Source organism: Nicotiana tabacum, chromosome 17 (assembly GCF_000715075.1).
Source record: "Nicotiana tabacum cultivar K326 chromosome 17, ASM71507v2, whole genome shotgun sequence".
In the NCBI taxonomy this organism is placed as follows: domain Eukaryota; kingdom Viridiplantae; phylum Streptophyta; class Magnoliopsida; order Solanales; family Solanaceae; genus Nicotiana; species Nicotiana tabacum.
Genome location: NC_134096.1, coordinates 74,550,876 through 74,570,234, shown reverse-complemented (window position 1 = coordinate 74,570,234; position 19,359 = coordinate 74,550,876). Strand labels below are relative to the sequence as shown.

The following is a 19,359-nucleotide window of genomic DNA, read 5'->3' as shown; positions in this document are numbered from 1 at the left end:
TGTAGCCAAAAAGATAATCCTTCCACGCATAACAAACATCTTCTAGAATAAACTTGTGCAACGTTATCAAAAGCAATGCACCAGAAAAGAAAAAGGGTAAATGAATAAAATCTAATAATTCAGCAGAATGCTAGATACCAGCACCCAACTCCAATCTCAAACAAAGAAAACAAAAGGTAGTCAATTGCTCAGTGCAGATGAAAGTCTTTTGTGTTGTTGGATTTAATGAATCAGTTGCACAGTGCAAATGAAAGACGTTTTGTTGTTGGATTTAATGTACGTGGCAGGGGAAGGAATAAGAGATGGTGGAGGGCTATACCAGCATGCATATGGTGGATTGTATGGAGGGAAAGAAATGATAGGAGTTTTGAGGATAGGAGGAATTCTTTGCAGAAAATCAAGCTAAACTGTGGTTTGTCTTTTCATTTTTGGTGTAACAAATTTTGTGTAGATGAAGCTGAGACTTTACTACAGTTTTTAGAGTCCTTGTAAGAAGAATATAGGGCAGATGTAATTAGGTTTTTTGTAATTATGGTTTCCACCACAAACTTTGTGCTGACCTTTCTCAAAAAAATGATCACCCTTCCTGGACAAACAAATACTGATAAAACTTAAGCACTAAAACATTGCCAGTATATCACCATGTAAAGCATATTCTCATCTGGTTCACAAGGAATCCTAACTGAAAACCCATTAAAATACTCCCATACTGCAAAAGATAAAGTTACACGGTTAGTTGTTTTTTTGGATTCAAAGATGCACATAAACCTAATGCCATAATATTTTAGCCACACTTAAGTTCACAGCAAAGCCATTAGTGTCAAATGCGACAAGTGTTAGAACTTGCAGGCTTTAATAGAAATAAGACTCAGTATCATAATCTTAGAAGATACTTAATGAACTAACCTCAAGAATAGCAATTACACAATGTCCACTTGTTGGGCTATAAGCCATGCGAACAACAGGAGAACCAATGTCTATTGAAGCTATCTTGCTTCCAGTATACGCATCGAATTCTGCCCATGTAAAATATACTCAGCATCATCATACAGTTTATTGTAAAAGATAAATTACTAAATACCGGAATGAAACTTGTCCAAATTGAGCCAAATATATATTGAGGATTCATTCATTTAGTCATTATGCAGTTTATTAACAGAACATAAAGTACATGCGAATTCAGTTTCAGTTGAAATTGTATGCTTTCACAAAAGGTGAGAATTTGAAGGAGGAAAGGAGTATCAAATGTACCTATGATTTGGCTTCCGACGGCGACGGCGAGAAGTGCCTGAGTTGGATGAAATGCGGCGGCGTGAGGCTGTAATGGATTTGAACTCCGCCCAACATGCCGGAGATCTAAATGCTGTAGCGTCGCCCACTCCATTGATCCCCCCCAATTCAACTAACCGTAACCAAATTTCGACGAATTAAGATTAATATAAATAATCAGACGCGGCAGATGAAAAACACAAATGATAGGTCACGGTCGTTGATTGAGCTTTCAGATCCAGATCATGAAAATGGACGGATCAAATTTCAGATCAGATCCTGGAAAAAACTTTGATGACTAATATTAGACCTATGTCTAATTTCTCGATATTATTAATCTGTAGAAAAAGTGTTGAACAGCGGATGAAGAATCTGATGCGAGATACTTGCAGGATTGTAAGAACTAGCTAAAAGAAGAAAGTAGAAAATCCTGCTTAACAGGTACAGATGCTGCCTTGCTGGGGGTTTATTGTCAAGAAAGAACTACTAGTACTTATTTTCATTTGTGTTTTTGTCCCTTTATCGCTTTAAAAGTTGAAATTTAAATTAAGACTTTTTTTTTTTTTGATAAGGTAAATTAAGACATTGTTTAAAATCATGTTATTGGATTAAGACATAGTTAAATTATAGCTCATCCCAATTTATTTGTGATTAAGGACATAACTTATCAGTGTTGTTTTCTTCTTGAGTCAGTCTAGTGAATGTATTTTAGTAAATCAAGTTGTAATCAAAGTGTCACAAACAATTAGTGAGTTGGATTGAGTGCTTGTTTTACAAGGTAGACTAACTTGTAAATTAAATAATTGTAGTTGGAGTATTGGAGTATTGAGTTATAGTTTTGTAATCGATACATTTGGCCCATTGTTCTTGTAAAGTTGTAGTTGAAAATCCTACGAGTAGGTCATATTTTTTTGCACCTTTTGAGGCGGGTGATTTTCCACGTAAAAATTGATGTGTTTACGTTACTGCTTATTTTACTTCACGTTTAAGGAGTAAGGGAACGACTCGGCCGGTCGTTTTGAGTATTACAGCCTCGTTCCCCCGTTTATTGCTCAATTTATACTTTACAATTGTTGTATGACTTGCCGGGGTAAGTGGTTCGGGTCTGGAAGAATTTCGGAGTGAAATGAGATACTTAGTCTCATAATTGAAAACTTAAGTTGAAAAAGTTTGCCGGATATTAACTTATGTGTAAACGACATCGGATTTGAATTCTGATGATTCCAGTAGCTCCGTATGGTGATTTTGGACTTAGGAGCGTGTCCGAAATTTTTTTTGGAGGTCCGTAGTGGAATTAGGCTTGAAATGGCGAAAGTTGAATTTTTGAAAAGTTTGACTGGGGGTTGAGTTTTTGATATCGAGGTCGGAACCCGATTCTGAAAATGGAATATGTCTATTATGTCATTTATGACTTGTGTACAAAATTTGAGGTCAATCGGACTTGATTTGATAGGTTTTGTGATGACCCAAAATGTCATCTTTAAATTTAATAATTAATTTTGTATTCTAAGACCTCGAAAAGCACTATTTATCATTCCTCGACTTACTTGCGCAGTCCGTAAAATTTTCCGAAAAGTTTTCAGGTAAAAAATGAATTAAAATGTGAATTAGAGTTTTAAAACTCAACTGAGTTGACTTTAGTCAATATTTTGAGCAAACGAATTCGGATCAGTGTGTTGATAGTTTTGGTAGGTCCGTATCGTGATTTGGGACTTAGGCGTATGCCCGGAATTAAATTTCGAGGTCCTTAGCCCGAGATATGGAATTTTGATGAAAAATTAAAAGTTTGAGTTCAAATAGTGATTGGATATCAAATTATATGCAAACGACCCCGGAATAGAATTTTGATGATTCCAACAACTCTGTATGGTGATTTTGGACTTAGGAGTATGATCAGAATTTTATTTGGAAGTCCGTAGTGGAATTAGGCTTGAAATGCCAAAAGTTAAATTTTTGCGAAGTTTGACCGGGGGGTTGACTTTTTGATATCGAGGTCGGAATCCGATTTTGGAAATTGAAATAGGTCTGTTGTGTCATTTATGACTTGTGTACAAAATTTGAAGTCATTCCGAATTGATTTGATGTATTTCGGCACAAGATATAGAATTTGAAAGTTCAAAGTTCATAGATTTTGAAGTGAGATGCGATTCGTCATTTTGATATTGTTTGATGTGGTTTGAAGTCTCGACTAAGTTCGTATTGTATTTTGGGACATGTTGGTATAATTGGTTAAGGTCCCAAGGGTTTCGGGTGGATTTCGGAAGGTAAACGGAATAGATTTCGGACAAAGAAGGCTGCTGGAAATTTCTGTTGCAGAAATTTCGCGTGGAGCCAAATGTGAAAGCTTATATCGCGCAATATATAAGGAATCAGAAAATATTTAAAACATAAAAGTTATAGCCCTTTGATTCTAGTTTCCAGAAAGTTAAACCATTCATCATTTGAACATTTGTACAGAAAGTTATGATGGATTGAATGAAGGCTGGTAGAGCAGTTTTGCCAGAAATTTTGCCTGATGTGTGGAGCCGATTTTGGAAGCTAATATCTCGAAATTCATAAGGAATCGGAAAATGTTCAAAACATAAAAGTTGTAGTCATTTGATTCTAGTTTCCATAAAGTTACACTATTCATCATTTGGACATTTGTACATAAAGTTATGATCGATTGAAAGAAGGCTCTGGTTCGTCCTCGAACGGAGTTAGAAAAAGTACCTAAGCTGGTGAATAAGTGTGGATAACAGCTGCGCATATCATGCTCGGTCTCCCAAGTCGCCTCCTCGACCGGATGATCCCTCCACTGAACCTTCACGGAAGCAATGTTCTTTGACCTCAGCTTTCGAACATGCCTATCCAAAATAGCCATTGGTTCCGCAACATAAGAGAGAGACTAGGTGGTAGTGCAAGTCTGTAAGCCACCTCTCCAACTCTCTCAAGAATCTCAAAAGGCCCAATATACCTAGGGCTCAACTTGCCCTTCTTCCCAAACCTCATCACACCCTTCATAGGCGAAACCCGGAGCAATACCCGCTCACCAATCATGAATGCAACATCATGAACCTTCCGATCCGCATAACTTTTCTGTCAAGATTGGGCTGTACGAAGTCGATCCTGAATTAACTTAACCTTTTCCAGGGCATCCTGAACCAAGTCTGTACCCAAAAGTCTAGCCTCGCATGGTTCGAACTAACTCACTGGAGACCGGCACCACCTACCATACAAGGCCTCATACCGAGCTATCTAAATGCTTGACTGACAACTGTTGTTGTAAGCAAACTACGCAAGTGGTAAGAACTGATCCCAAGCACCCCCAAAATCTTTCACACACGCACGAAGCATATCCTCCAGTATCTGAATAGTGCGTTCGGACTGCCCGTCCGTCTGAGGGTGAAATGCTGTACTCAACTCTACCCGAGTACCCAACTCACGTTGTACTGCCCTCCAGAACCGTGATGTAAATTGCGTACCCTGGTCAGAGATGATAGATACCGGTATGCCGTGAAATCTGACAATCTCGCGAATATAGATTCGAGCCAACTGCTCGGAAGAGTAGGTAGTCATCATAGGATTGCAATGAGCTGACTTGGTCAATCTATCCATAATCACCCAAGCTGCATTGAACTTCCTCTGAGTCCATGAAAGCCCAACAAAGAAATCCATAGTGATCCTCTCCCAGTTCCATTCTGGAATCACTAACTTCTGAAGCTAACCACTCGGTCGTTGATGCTCATATTTCACTTGTTGACAATTTAGACACCGAGCTACATACTCCACTATGTCTTTCTTCATCTTCCTCCACTAATAATGTTGCCTCAAGTCCTACTACATCTTCGCAGCACCCGGATATATGGAGTACCGCGAACTGTGAGCCTCATGGAGAATCAATTCACGAAAACCATCTACATTAGGCACACATAGCCTGCCCTGCATCCGTAATACATCGTCATCTCCAATTGCGACTTCTTTGGCATCACCGTACTGAACTGTATCCTTAAGGACAAGCAAATAGGGGTCATCATACTGACGCTCCCTGATACGATCATAAAGAGAAGACTGAGAAACCACACAAGCCAAAACTCGACTCGGTTCGGAAACATCCAATCTGACAAACTGGTTGGCCAAGGCCTGAATATCTAAGGCCAAAGGCCTCTCTGCTACCGGTAAATATGCTAAGCTGCCCAAACTCTCTGCCTTACGACTCAAGGCATCGGCCACTATATTGGCCTTCCCAAGATGATAGAGAATGGTGATATCATAATCCTTAAGCAACTCCAACCATCTCCGCTGCCACAAATTAAGATCCTTCTATTTAAACAGATGTTGTAGACTTCGGTGATCGATGTAGACCTCACAATCGACACCGTACAAATAATGCCGCCAAATTCTTCAAGGCACAAACAATAGCTGCTAACTCAAAGCCGTGAACCGATTTTTTTTTCATCTACCTTTAACTGTCTGGACGCATAGGCAATCACCCTACCGTCTTGCATCAACATCGCGCCGAGACCAATACGTGACGCGTCACAATACACAGTATAAGACCTTGAACATGTAAGTAATACCAACGCTTGTGTCGGAGTCAAAGTGATATTGAGCTTCTGAAAGCTTAACTCACACTTGTCTGACCCTGTAAATGGGGTACCCTCTTGGATCAATTTGGTCTTAATAGTTGTTCATAATCAATTACAGAATCGTCATTTAACCTCATGTTAACAAAAATCTCGTTGCAAACCTTCACAATACTGATAACTAGATGTGAGGCATGAAGACTTCATAATTATTTACCCGAATTAACGAGTCATATTTAACGCCACCTAGGCGGGCACCTACCTCGTAGGTTAAAAATTAATAATTACAACACGAATTTGACAACTATGCACAGAGAATTTCATATAAGAATTTTCAAATAAGCCTAACAAGCATGACTCCCTATTAGTACTATAGTACAAATTTAATTTCACAAGGGAGAACTTAAAAAAAAGAATTTTTCTCACAAGGATCTCGTCCTTATATAACTTCCACCACAGCTCGTAACCCGGTTTAAACATATCAATTTATATAAAAATGTGAGGATGTCGTCCTCAGTTCTGAATCACAAGTAATATGCACATCGTGCCAATTGAAAATTTCCATTTTCTCCTTTTAAATAATTTCGGTTACACCAAATCACAACACGTAATGAACCCCATACCGGTAGGGCATATAATTCATAATTTGCAATTAATTATTCGGAATTTACATCAAAATTTACCGAAATGAGTAACAGAAAGCCACATTTAGCCTCGCAGCTCTTATTAGTGACCAACACGAAATGATAGGCGTAGTTATCTCCATAAAATCTCCCAACATGGGTAAACACATAAGTAGATTATAGAATTATGAAGCTCACTCATAAGTGGAGCACAATAGGAAGACTTGTTTCGATATTGAGAATCGAATCAACTTAAGAAATTATTCCTTTATATTAAATCGAGGTCGTACCTATAACGACACCATCTGATGTAGCGACCTCTGCCATACCATAAAACAAATGTATCAACGGCTGGGTCTCCACCTCTAGGACGCCTTCTACCCGTCTGTCCTCCACCCCTAACTAGTCGTGTGGGTGGTGTAGTAACTTCAATGGAGCACGTAGCCTGAGTGCTTTGATGAAATATGTCTCTCCCAAGTTTAGGACAATTTTCTCATGATGTGCCTAGAATCACCGTATTCATAACAACCCCTTTTGCAGGTTAGGCTTCTCATATTGAGTCTGTGCCAGATAAATGGAATAACCATTGTAGGAACTCATATCAGTGGTGCATTAAAAGAACTGACTAGAGCGCCCCGAGTAATCCGATGTGCGGACCGGGCTGGCCGACTGCCCGAGCCCCCCTCCATAATGATTTATACTTGCAGAGTACAATCCACTGAATCCCCCAGAACCTTGAGACGTCTTGGTCTCCTTAGTTTCCTTTTTTTCTCTCACCCCGAACACATTCTAATATCTTGGCAATTTGTACAACTAGTAGAAATAAAGTATCAGTTTGTAGCTCCCGAGTCGTACAAAATTTTACGATCCTAATTGTGTCCTTTAATGATTCTATGGACTCGCCCTCTGGCTGTAGGAAGCAAAGTAAGAGTATGACGGGCTAACTTATTGAACTTGATGGCATATTCTAACATCGTCAATGGTGACATGACGCAACTGTTCAAACCCTATTCGCCACGCATTACGGAGAGTCTAGAAAACAAACTCTTTCAAAAGTGTTTCTGAGAACTGAGCCAAGTGGGCGGTGTTGCATTGGCTGGTCTGCTCTCTTCATAGGCTTGCCACGAACACCGGTGGAGAATTATCTTTCCCAAGGCGAATTTCTTCTTTTGTTATACTGACTCTACACTATTGAGCTGACCAATTTCTTAACATACTCTTCAACTCTTCTTTGGGGTAACCCTTACCCCTATTTATACACAACGATTACAAAAGTAGAGCTCCATACAGACAAATCTTGTCACGAACCACATAGTCCAGACTCTTGTCAACAAGTGTACTTACTCCGAAGCACCCCAAAATCTGCAACAGTGACATCCACGCTGAGTAGACTTTCTATAAATTTAGAATTGTTTCTATAACTCCTTTGGTATTGAAGTATAGGATTATTAAGGAGGCGTACATACCGCAAGTCCCAACCTTATCCTCTACAAAATCTCAGGTCTTAAACATGTGTAAATTTTAGGGAACCTTTCAGTACCACATATATACATTTCAGGCCAAAACTGATATAATACATGACCCCGCAATCCACCCATTGGTAGTGGACTCCCCCCACTCGGCGCGAAGTCATAGGTCATAACGTCCGATGATCCACAATAATAACCTTCACAGCTTGTATAAATCAACCAGACACCAACGTCCGTTGCACCCCCGCATGATTCACTAGGTGATCTCTTAATACGCCCGTATCTTCAGTCGGAACCACACATTGAGGCAATGTTTGAGCATCTCTGGCTCCCTCATAGTCCATCTACGGCATCACGAACCGTCGACGCATAACTGATACCGAGTGTGTAATGTCATACACGAGTGGATACAAAGGAATATAAGATATATGTTTCAAGCTAAATCAATGCCGCACGATAAAGAGTCAAAGAAGTGAATATTTCCTAACAGTTCCATAGCCTCTCGAAGATAAGTACAGACGTCTCCGTACCAATCCGCAAGACTCTACTAAACCTGCTTGTGACTCATGACACCTATGAACCTAGAGCTCTGATACCAACTTGTCACGATCCCAAATTCCCTCCCGTAGGATGTCGTGATGGTACCTAGTCTCTAAGACTAGGTAAGCCTATCAATGCGGAATAATAATAAATATCTGAAATAAATAAACTATTATTCAAACAATTTCAACTCCCAAAACTCGGTAGAAATAAGTCACAAGCTTCTAAGAATTTATTTTCTATGTCTCTATACATTAGAGTCTAAAGCAAATAAGGAAGACAATATAGTAAGATAGAAGGGGACTCCAGAGTCTGTGGGCGTTGGCAGATATACTTCGAAGTCTCCTCGTACAGCTAGTTTACTCGCGCGTGGTCTGATAAGATGTACCTGGATCTGCACAAAAAGATGTGCAGAAGCGTAGTATGAGTATACCACAGCGGTACCCAGTAAGTGCCAAGCCTAACCTCGGTAGAGTAGTGACGAGGTCAGGTCAGGCCCTACTGGAGAATAAATAATGGCATGGTAAAATATTTAAACAATATTATAAGATAAAATGACAATGGAAATGAATCAAGTAGTATGTCACATTTAATTACATCAAATAATGGCAAATAACTATCTCGTGGAAACAAAACAGAATTATTTCAAACTTGAAGAAAATCACAACAATCATCAAAGGCAACTGCGGCCATAAATCAATATTAACAAGGGCACTCCCGAGGTACCGCCTCGTAGTCCCAAATCATAAACAAATTCACAATATCTCATTTCCTTATCTTACCGCGGGAGCCTTCACAATTTATTTTAAAGAAAATATTTTTTTCGAAATAGCATCCCACGTTTTAGCCATCCTTATCACACCGCATGACTTCTAGTAGTTCCCCTACTAGCCACGCGTATCAAGCCACCCTTATCTCACCGCATGCGTTTCAACACCCAGACCTTATACCACCGCATGTGTATCAATATCACAATATATCAAAATTTGCACATCAGGTGCTCAAATAATTTAACTTGCCAAAATAATTCAACAATAATATTTTTTCACAATAAAAAGCTCACAGCTCATGTCAAAATAATTCAACAATAATATTTTTCCACAATAAAGAGTTCACGGCTCATGTATTAATAATTCAACAATAATATTCTTCCATAATAAAGAGCTCACGGCTCCATCACAATGAGTATAAAAATATTCAGGAGTAAATAATTTAGGAAAATAATATTTCAAAAATATTTAATACGTTGCTTCAATATCAAGTTTAAAAATGTCAAATACTTCATATTAATAATATTTAATTTAAAGAAAATCAACCTTCAAATAATGCACAGAATAAAAGAAACCAAGTTTCAACTAAACAGGTAAAACAATTAGTAAGAAAATATCAAACAAATTTGAAGTATATATCTCAGATCAATGATGAAGAATATAAAAAGATAAAATAATTTAATAAATGCGCAACAGTGATCTACACAATTTAAAAATATAAGCTTTCATAATTTAGCCCGTGTACACACTCGTCACCTCGTGTACATGACTTTCAACACATTTTAATAATCACATTAATATCAATTCTATGGAAAATTTCCCCCACACAAGGTTAGACAAGTCACTTACCTCGACTTGCTCCAATTTAACCAAGTATTATGCTTTTTTCTTGTTTTTTCGACTCCGATCGACTCGTATCTAGTCATAATTAATTCGATACAGTCAACAAAAATTATAGTAATCAATTTCATAAGAAAATATTATATATTCAATAAAATCCAAAATTAGCTCAAAATTTGTTCGTGGGGCTCACATCTCAGAATCCGGCAAAACTTACAAAATCCGACAACCCATTCAATTACGAGTCCACCCATACCAATTTTACCAAATTCCGATAGCAACTCGACCTCCAAATTTTAAATTTTCTTTTTTGGAAGATTTTGCAAAAATCTTGATTTTTCTTCAACTTTATGAAATAATTCTGTTTTGTTTCCACGAGATAGTTATTTGCCATTATTTGATGTAATTAAATGTGACATACTACTTGATTCATTTCCATTGTCATTTTATCTTATAATATTGTTTAAACATTTTACCATGCCATTATTTATTCTCCAGTAGGGCCTGATCTGACCTCGTCACTACTCTACCGAGGTTAGGCTTGACACTTACTGGGTACCGCTGTGGTGTACTCATACTACGCTTCTGCACATCTTTTTGTGCAGATCCATGTACATCTTATCAGACCACGCATCAGTAAACTAGCTGTACGAGGAGACTTCGAGGTATATCTGCCAGCGTTCGCAAACTCCGGAGTCCCCTTCTATCTTACTATGTTGTCTTCCTTATTTGCTTTAGAGTCTAATGTATAGAGACATAGAGAATAAATTCTTAGAAGCTTGTGACTTATTTCTACCGGGTTTTGGGAGTTGAAATTGTTTGAATTGTAGTTTATTTATTTCAGATATTTATTATTATTTCGCATTGATAGGCTTACCTAGTCTTAGAGACTAGGTGCCATCACGACATCCTACGGAGGGAATTTGGGGTCGTGACAGGTTTCGACGTTGTTTGTAGAATTTGGAAATTTTAAAGTTCATTAGGCTTGAATTGGAGTATGATTTGTGATTTTGACGTTGTTTGATGTAATTTGAGGTCTCGAGTAGGTCCGTATTATGTTATGGGACTTGTTGGTATGTTCGGACGGGGTCCCGACGGGCTCGGGCATGTTTCGGATTGATTTCGGATAATTTTTCTTCATGTTGTTATTGTTGGTTATTGTTGGTTTTGGAGTGACCGCACCTGCGGTTGAATTTGCGCAGGTGTGATGGTCGCAGAAGCGACAAAGCCCTCGCAGAAGCGATAGGCGCAAAAGCGGAAGGCAGGGCGCAAAAGTGCGACCGCAAATGCAGTTTGCGCGCCGCGGAAGCGACCACACTCGCAGGTGCGAGCTTCGTCCGTAGAAGCGAGGGTCGCAGATGCGACCTCTTGTCCGCATATGCGAAAGTCGCTGAGCAGAAGCTTTAAATCGTGGGTTTTGGTTTCTTTCTTCATTTTCGGATTTTGGAGCTCGGTTTGGGCGATTTTGGAGAGGAAGTTTTCCATACATCTTGGGGTAAGTGTTCTTGACTCCCTTGTGATTATATTCCATGAATTAATCTTCATTTTTGGCGTTAGATTATTGATTTTTCGAGAGAAATCGGAGGAATTTTCTACAAATTCATAAAATGAGTTTTCGAGATTTGAACACCGATTCAGAGTCGGATTTGAGTGAAATTAGTATGGTTGAACTTGTAATTGGATGGGTTGTTGGATTTTGTGAGTTTTGTCAGATTCCGAGATGTTTTTTGGAGTGTAATTTTGGATTTTGTGAGAAAATATTAGTATTTTGATATGGAATTAATTCCTATAATTGTGTGGACTGAATCAAATTAATTGTGGCTAGATTCGAGCCATTCAGAAGTTGATACACGCATAATGGAATTTCTGGAGCATGTTTTAGCTTGGTCGACATTGGATTCGTCTTGTTCGAGGTAAGTAACTCTTCTAATCTCGGAGCTGAGGGTATGGACCCTGAATATACGTGTTATGTGTTTGGTGTTGAGGTGACGCACATGCTAGGTGACGGGCATGTGGGCGTGCACCGTGTGCGCTGTGACTCCGTTATTTTTGTGGTACTGTGTAGTTACCTGAACTTGTCTGAAATCATGAAATCTCTACGTACTAGAGTTATCAAAATATGATACATGCTATAAACTATGTTTAGACTACATGCTTATCCTGTTGGGACCCACCGAGGTGATTTCTGTTGTTGAGTTATTTGTTTACATTGCAATGTCATACTCAGTCATATTTATTCATTTCATATCATATCTCAGTCTGTGTTGTTATTTATTGATATATCATATCATCATTTTCGAGTTAGTTTCATGACATTGTGAGCCCTTGAGAGAGAGACTGGAGAGATTGATGACTGAGTGAGGCCGATGGCCTGATTGATTCTGACATTGATACTATGGCGCGTGAGTTGTCCTTGCGGATTATAGCGCTTGGGCTGAAGGAGCCCCTCCGGAGTCTGCACACACCCCCAGTGAGCGCGGTTGATATTATTGAGGGATGGATCTTCCCTGGACATGGATCTTGTTCGAAACATTATATACCTGGAGATGGATCTTCTCCACGGGCTGGATTGGCCCTACTTAGTAGTGGGTGACTGGTGGTCAGTTGATGTATATATTCCGGTATGGATCTTCCCTGGGCCGGATTGGCCACATACAGTAATGAGTGATTGAGCATGATGAGTTGAAAGTGTGAGACAGTGAGATTGAGTATTCTGAGAGTGTGAGTACATGAGTTCATTTCTGAGACACATTGCATTGACATGCACACATGACATATATGCATAGAGATATATCTTCCTCATGTTGTACGGTATCATGCCATTCATGACTTCTCACACTTGTTGACATATGGGCATAGTAATGCATTTGTTTTACACTAGCTATCTGGAAAGAAAAGGAAACATCTTAATTATTATTGAAAGAATTTTTGGGGAAAAATTCTGGTTTCAAACTTATTCATATTTTTGGCAAACTGCGGTAAACGATTTGGGTTTTCACTGATGTACTTGGAAGGCAAGACTATTTTCATAAATCATAATTTTGTTGAGCATTTTATCTATGAGTTACTTCTTGTATTACTTTCTTTACGTTGTTATGGATTGTTGTTGACTATTAGTGTTGGACCCGACCTTGGTACAAGCTCGTCACTACTTTCAACCCAAGGTTAGATTTTTTACTTATTGAGTACATGTGGTCGGTTGTACTCATACTACACTTCTGCACCTTGCGTGCACATGTTGCTTGCTGATGTTGATGTGTTCGTTGGGGGCTGGATCTGAAAATGTACCTGCGTTCCAGTTGTAGCCGCCTCTTATTCATGGTAGCCTTAGATTCATAAAACTCTGTTTATGTACTTTTCAAACAGATGATGTATTTACTTCATACCAATTTTGTAAACTTTATTCTTAGAAGCTCGTGATTTGTATTACCAGTTCTTGGAAAAATGTATCAGTTTCACATATTTTCTTTTAATTAATTACCTTATTAATTTTATTGGAATTGGATAGTTGATAATTGGCTGACCTAGCGGGTTGAGTTAGGTGCCATCATGACAATATGGATTTTGGGTCGTGACATCCACAAAGGCACTCAAACTAACATTTTGTACAAAAGTGAGGTTCTCTCACACACGGATTACACCTAGAAAGATCTTGGAAGCAAAATGAGTGCTCCACCTGGAATTAACGAAGGACAATCAACTACCAGACCATGTTTAATGAAAAATATTACAGTTGGTGGAAAGCAAGAATGAAATATTTCCTGACAGCTGAAAACTATGAACTATGGACTATAGTCAACCAAGGTCCATTAACTCCTACTAAACAAAATGTGCAAAATAAAATTGTTCCTAAGGACCCATCTAAATTTGTGGCAGCAGATTTCAGAATGATGGAGAAGAATGCAAAGGCTAAGAAAATCCTTATATGTGGACTTGGTCCTGATGAGTATAATAGAATATCAGCTTACTCCAATGCAAATGAGATTTGGGATGCACTCCAAACTGCTCATGAAGGAACAAACCAAGTGAAGAGATAAATGATAGAATTACTTATGAGAAACTATTAGCTATTCTCCATGAAGGAGTCTTAGCCCTAGATTTACCATAATAACTAATGAACTGAAGTCACTTGGAAAGGTGTTCACCTCAGAATAGTTGGTTAGCAAAGTTATAAGGATCATTCCAACTTCATGGGAATCAAAAGTCACAGTTATTTAGGAAGCCAAGGAGATGGATAAGATCTTACTTGATGATTGGTTGGAAATTTAAAGACTCGTTAAATGAGAAAGATAGAACTGCGTAAGGAAGAACCAAAGAGGGATAAGGCCTTGGTCCTTAAGGCGTAGAGGAAGATGAATCTGACAATGATGATCCCGACCTAGAAATGTTTGCTAAGTTCAAAAAGTTCATGAAATTTTTTAAAAATGCATTTAAGAGAGAACAACGGTAAGCCTAAGTAGATCGACAAAGCTACTTATGATGGGTGCTACAAGTGTAGCAAGCTAGACCACATGTTCAAGGACTGCCCTGGAGGAAAGAACGAACTGAAAAGGAGAAACAAAAAAAATGAGAGAAAAGGTCCCAACAAGGGAAAAATCCTAGGTAAAGGATTCACTGAAGCAATAAAGCAGGCCTTTCTAGCCGCATATGAGGACAATGGAAGTGATAAAGAGAAAGAGAACAAGAATGAGGCCATAAGTCTCTATGCTGTAATTGATGGACATCAGACAGTGGAGACAAAACCTCCTGTTCAACTTGGAATGCACATTTGAAGATCTCCTCTATTTGATGGACATCACTATGATAAATAGAAGATACGTATGGAAATGTTCTTTCAGGTTACTGACTTCGACCTATGGGAAATTGTCAGTTATGGACCAATCATACCTACCAAAATGGTGAAGGTAACAAATATAACAAGAGAGAAGAGGAATATGATAATGAAAATCATCAGCTAACCCAGAAAAATGCTAAATCAAAAGACCTACTTTACAAAAGTTTGCCCAGAAATATTCTCTACAATGTGTTCTCTTGCATCTCTGCCCATGATATATGGAGGACCTTGGAAGCTTATTTTGGATATGAAAACATTAAAGTGACACTTATTGCAATTGAAGAAATCCAAATAGAAGAAGAAGTGATAGGGATGATGGTCATGAGTGATTCAGAGACTGAAGATGAAACAAATCAGATAAGTATCTCTAACTTGAAAGAAAACATTCGTGCTATGTCTAAAAAATAACTAATGACCATAATTATGAACATGATGAGTGAAATGGACAAAATGAGTGATGGAAATGATCAATTAATAAGCAACCTTTCATGTATCAAACTTGATCTCAAAGAACTTGAATATGACAAAGATAATCTTGAAGGACAGGTCAAAGACCTTAAGAACCAGGTTCTTGAACTCACTTCTAAAAGTGAGAAGTCACTTGATACACATGGTAAGGAAAAGATGAGTGATCTACAAGATAAGTTTGAAAAAGGAACTAAAAAGGGCTAAAGATAATCTCTGTGATGCTGAATGTAGGAATAAAGTTCTGTAAGAAAATTTAGAAAAGGCTAATTATGAACTATCTAGGCTAAGCAAATAGCATAGATCCTCAGATACTTTGAACCGCTGAATGAAAACTGCAACACTAACAAATTAGGAATTGGCTATAAAAAATATGTTCCCAAATTTGATCCAAAGTATGTAGGAATTTTTGATAACAAAATGTGCACTCATTGTGGAAAGGTATGGCACTTTAGGGATACTTGCCCTGCCTTAATTCAAGCCCAGTTTAAGAACACATTTGGTCTTGCTAAAAATGTGAAGAAGGAAGAGGAACCAAAAGCCAAACCTCTTGTCCAAACTAAATGGATTAAGGTTAACAAGAAAATAGCTATTAATCCTCCCCCTCCCCCAGGCAATAAGAGATTTGATTCACCCTTTTCAAATAAAAAGGGACCCAAGCTTGTATGAGCTCCCGAGACTAACTTGTGATTTCTGGTGCAGGCTAAAGTGAGAGGGAATAATGTGTGATGACCCGATAGGTCATTTTGAGTTTTAGCCTTTATTGGAGTATCATATTTCGAGACCTCGATTAGCTCTGTTTAGTAATCTGATGCATAAAAATTATTCATATATATTTCATAGCTAATAATATATTTCTTTCATAAAATAAATAAATATTATGCTCAAAACTCATATTTTCTAAGAAGTATTGCAGGAAGAAGAATTACCATAGACGAAGACAAAATATGGAACTCTAGAGAAGAAAAATAATGGAATGAAGAAAAGGGGAGAAAATGCTCGATGCATCTGTGGAACATGACAAAGAATCAAAAAAGAAAAAGAAGAAATGAAGCCAGGATTCATCTAGGCGTTAACTCAGGATTGATCTAGGCCTTAACTCAAGATCCATCTAGACTTACCATCCTATAAATATGCTAGCAAGGCTTAAGAGAAAAGATCAAATATTAAGAAGTAGACATTGTTATCTTGGTCTCTCACTCTCTTTCATTAAATTCTCTTCTAGTCTTTTATTTTGCAAGTAAAAATAATACTCTTTCAAGAGTTCTTCTTTCTCGTCTTTGTAAAAATTAAAATTTATGGAGTAATTTCTTTTTGTTGGGATAGTTGATGAAACTTGATAAATTATTATAATTTCAATTTCAATTTCATATGAGCTTGTCATGAAATTTTTTATTTCAAACCTATTATGTACTAGAATGATAGATTGTAGTTATTATCATCACATTCATCTATTTTATCACTTAATTATTCTTGTATAAATTTTGTAATTCTCATGAAGCAAAATTGATACATTATATAGTTATTTAATAAAATAGAGTGATAGTAATTTGTAACAATCTGTTATTCCGAATCTTCAATCTTGCTTCTTTCAAATCTAATCCTCAAGGAGGAATTGACTCAAGCAAGGTGACTGATTCAAATGTCTTTATCTTATTTCTTTCAAATCTAATTCTCAAGAAGGAATTGACTCAATTAAGATTAATGACTTAGTGAAAATAATCTCAAGAGGTTTTCACTAATTTAGTACAATTCAGGCAAGAACATTATTTCAGTTTTAACTGTCACTAGATATCAATTAATTAATATCTATAACCTCACGAAGTGATATTAATCGATTTTTTAGAGTGAGTAAATATAATTGTATTCGCAATAAGCAATTATTTTTCGGCGAAATATATGTGAAACTGAAATAGTTTTATAATAACATTATCAAGTAAATTTAATGATTCCCAGCTCTTTTTAAATATAAATCTTTCGGAAGTTGTTTGATATTGTTTAAGTAAATTTATAATTCTAAAATCCTACTCTCCTTTATAGTAGCTAAAATACCATAAATCTGTAGCATAGATCTTCCAATCTCTGTGGAACGATATCATAAACTATACTATAATTTGACAAAGTACGAGCCTTGTTTTTCTATATGCCAGAAGCTCGTCAAATTTTTGGCGCCGTTGCCGGGGATTGGCATACATCTACTTCATATTAGATATTTTGTTACTAATTTGAGAACTTAATATTACTATTCATATCTTTTATTTTTATTAGTGTTATTAGTATCAACTAAATACTATAGCTATTATTGTTACATGTATTGACGTTCAATAGAAGTATTATACAAGTTTTTATTATTGTGAGTACGTTCATCACTATATTGTACTATTGTCAACTATATTCATAACCATTTTAACTTTTTGTACCACCACTACTGTTATACCATTATAAATATAAATAGTATTATAGTACTTATATTACTTCTTTTCATTATTAGTAGTGATTTACTATTTACAATTGTCGCTATTTTCTTTTGGAAACTATTTTTTATAATTAATTGTAGTATAATTACTATTAAAATAATACCATTTTCTTTGTCACCAACTACTAGTACTACTTGAGAAGCTAATTTTAATTTTCTTTATATTACATTATTTCTGGTAGTTTATGACCCGCTCTTCTACAAAAGAGTTACTCAATTACGATCCTAAAGTTGAAAGATTTTTTCAGTTGCGCAGGAAAAAACAAATATCATCTTCTCAAGGCATAGCTTGTGAAGAAATGGAGAACCAGGAAGAAGAGAACATCAACCCACTCGACATCCTACCACCAGTCCATGTAGAAGATTAGTTTGACGAAATTACGCCAAGACCAGCAAATAGAATCCTAAGGGATTATGCTAGACCTGACTGCTTCAACTGTGAATCTAGTGTTAGGAAACCCCCTCTGGCAGCTAACAACTTTGAAATCAGGACCAGTCTGATTTAAACAATTCAACTATCATGTATCTTCACTGGAGATTCAAGTGAAGATCCACACAATCATTTAATTGATTTCTTGGAACTTGTTGAAACTGCTAAGTATAATGAAGTACCTCCTGATGCAATCAAGTTAAGGCTATTTCCTTTTTCTTTAAAAGGATACGCCAAAACTTGGTTGCGAAGCTTGCCTCAAGGATCCATAACCACATGGGGACCGGATGGCTGAAAATCTTTTGAATAAATATTTTTTTCCTGCTAAAACCACAACGTTAAGACATGATATATCTAATTTCTTGCATACAGACACTGAGTCTGTTTATCAAACTTGGGAAAGATTAAAAGCAATGCTAAGAAAATGTCCACATCATGACATTCCTGAACATATGCAGTTGTACATTTTCTATCACAGGTTAAAACCCTCTTCTAAAAATATGATTGATGCAGCTGCAGGAGGTTCCTTAATGGGAAAGACCATAGAAGAAGCATTATAGTTGTTGAATGAAATTTCTGAGAATGCCATCCAATAGCCATCTGAGCGTGTGATCATCAACAAGACCGCAACGGTAAATCAGGTAGATGCTTTAAATACACTAACACAACAAATTATTTCTTTGGCACAAAAGTTTGAATCTTTTCAGGTGAATACTTAAAAATCAAGTCAGTTTGAGACTTGTGACATGTGTGGAGGGTACTATTTGAACCATGAATGCTAAGCAATCAATCAAAATAATGAACAAGTCAATGTCATCGGTTACAAGCAGTACCCTTTTAGAAGTCCAATGGCACAGAAACATCCAGGATTTCAATGGAGCAATCCAAAAGGTGCAGAGAACTCTCAAAGCTTCCAGAAACAACAGGTACAGGTTCCACCCCGATACCAACATCAAAATCGTGGACAATTAAATTTTAGACCTTATCAGCAAACATCTCCATACCATCAAAAACCTCAACAAGCTCATCCGAGTCTTGATGATCTTTTGTACAAGTACATGAAGGTCACTAATGAAAA

General features: G+C 37.3%; 1 protein-coding gene and 1 non-coding gene across 2 annotated transcripts in view; both read right to left on the bottom strand.

The window, feature by feature from the left end:
- LOC107768083 (uncharacterized) overlaps window positions 1-1,773 on the bottom strand; it is a 33,091-nt gene extending 31,318 nt beyond the window's left edge. Inside the window, exons 1-2 of the mRNA XM_016587191.2 lie at window positions 1,252-1,773; window positions 907-1,016 (exon numbers count right to left, since the gene is read on the bottom strand). Of these exons, the coding sequence (XP_016442677.1) occupies window positions 907-1,016; window positions 1,252-1,384 (243 nt within the window). The 5' untranslated portion in view covers window positions 1,385-1,773. The remainder of the gene's footprint in view (window positions 1-906; window positions 1,017-1,251) is intronic.
- Window positions 1,774-18,616: 16,843 nt separating this feature from the next.
- On the bottom strand, window positions 18,617-18,723 carry LOC142172344 (small nucleolar RNA R71). The gene has a single exon (XR_012701705.1). It is a non-coding gene; the product is annotated as a small nucleolar RNA R71 (small nucleolar RNA).
- Between the last annotated feature and the right edge of the window lie 636 nt (window positions 18,724-19,359).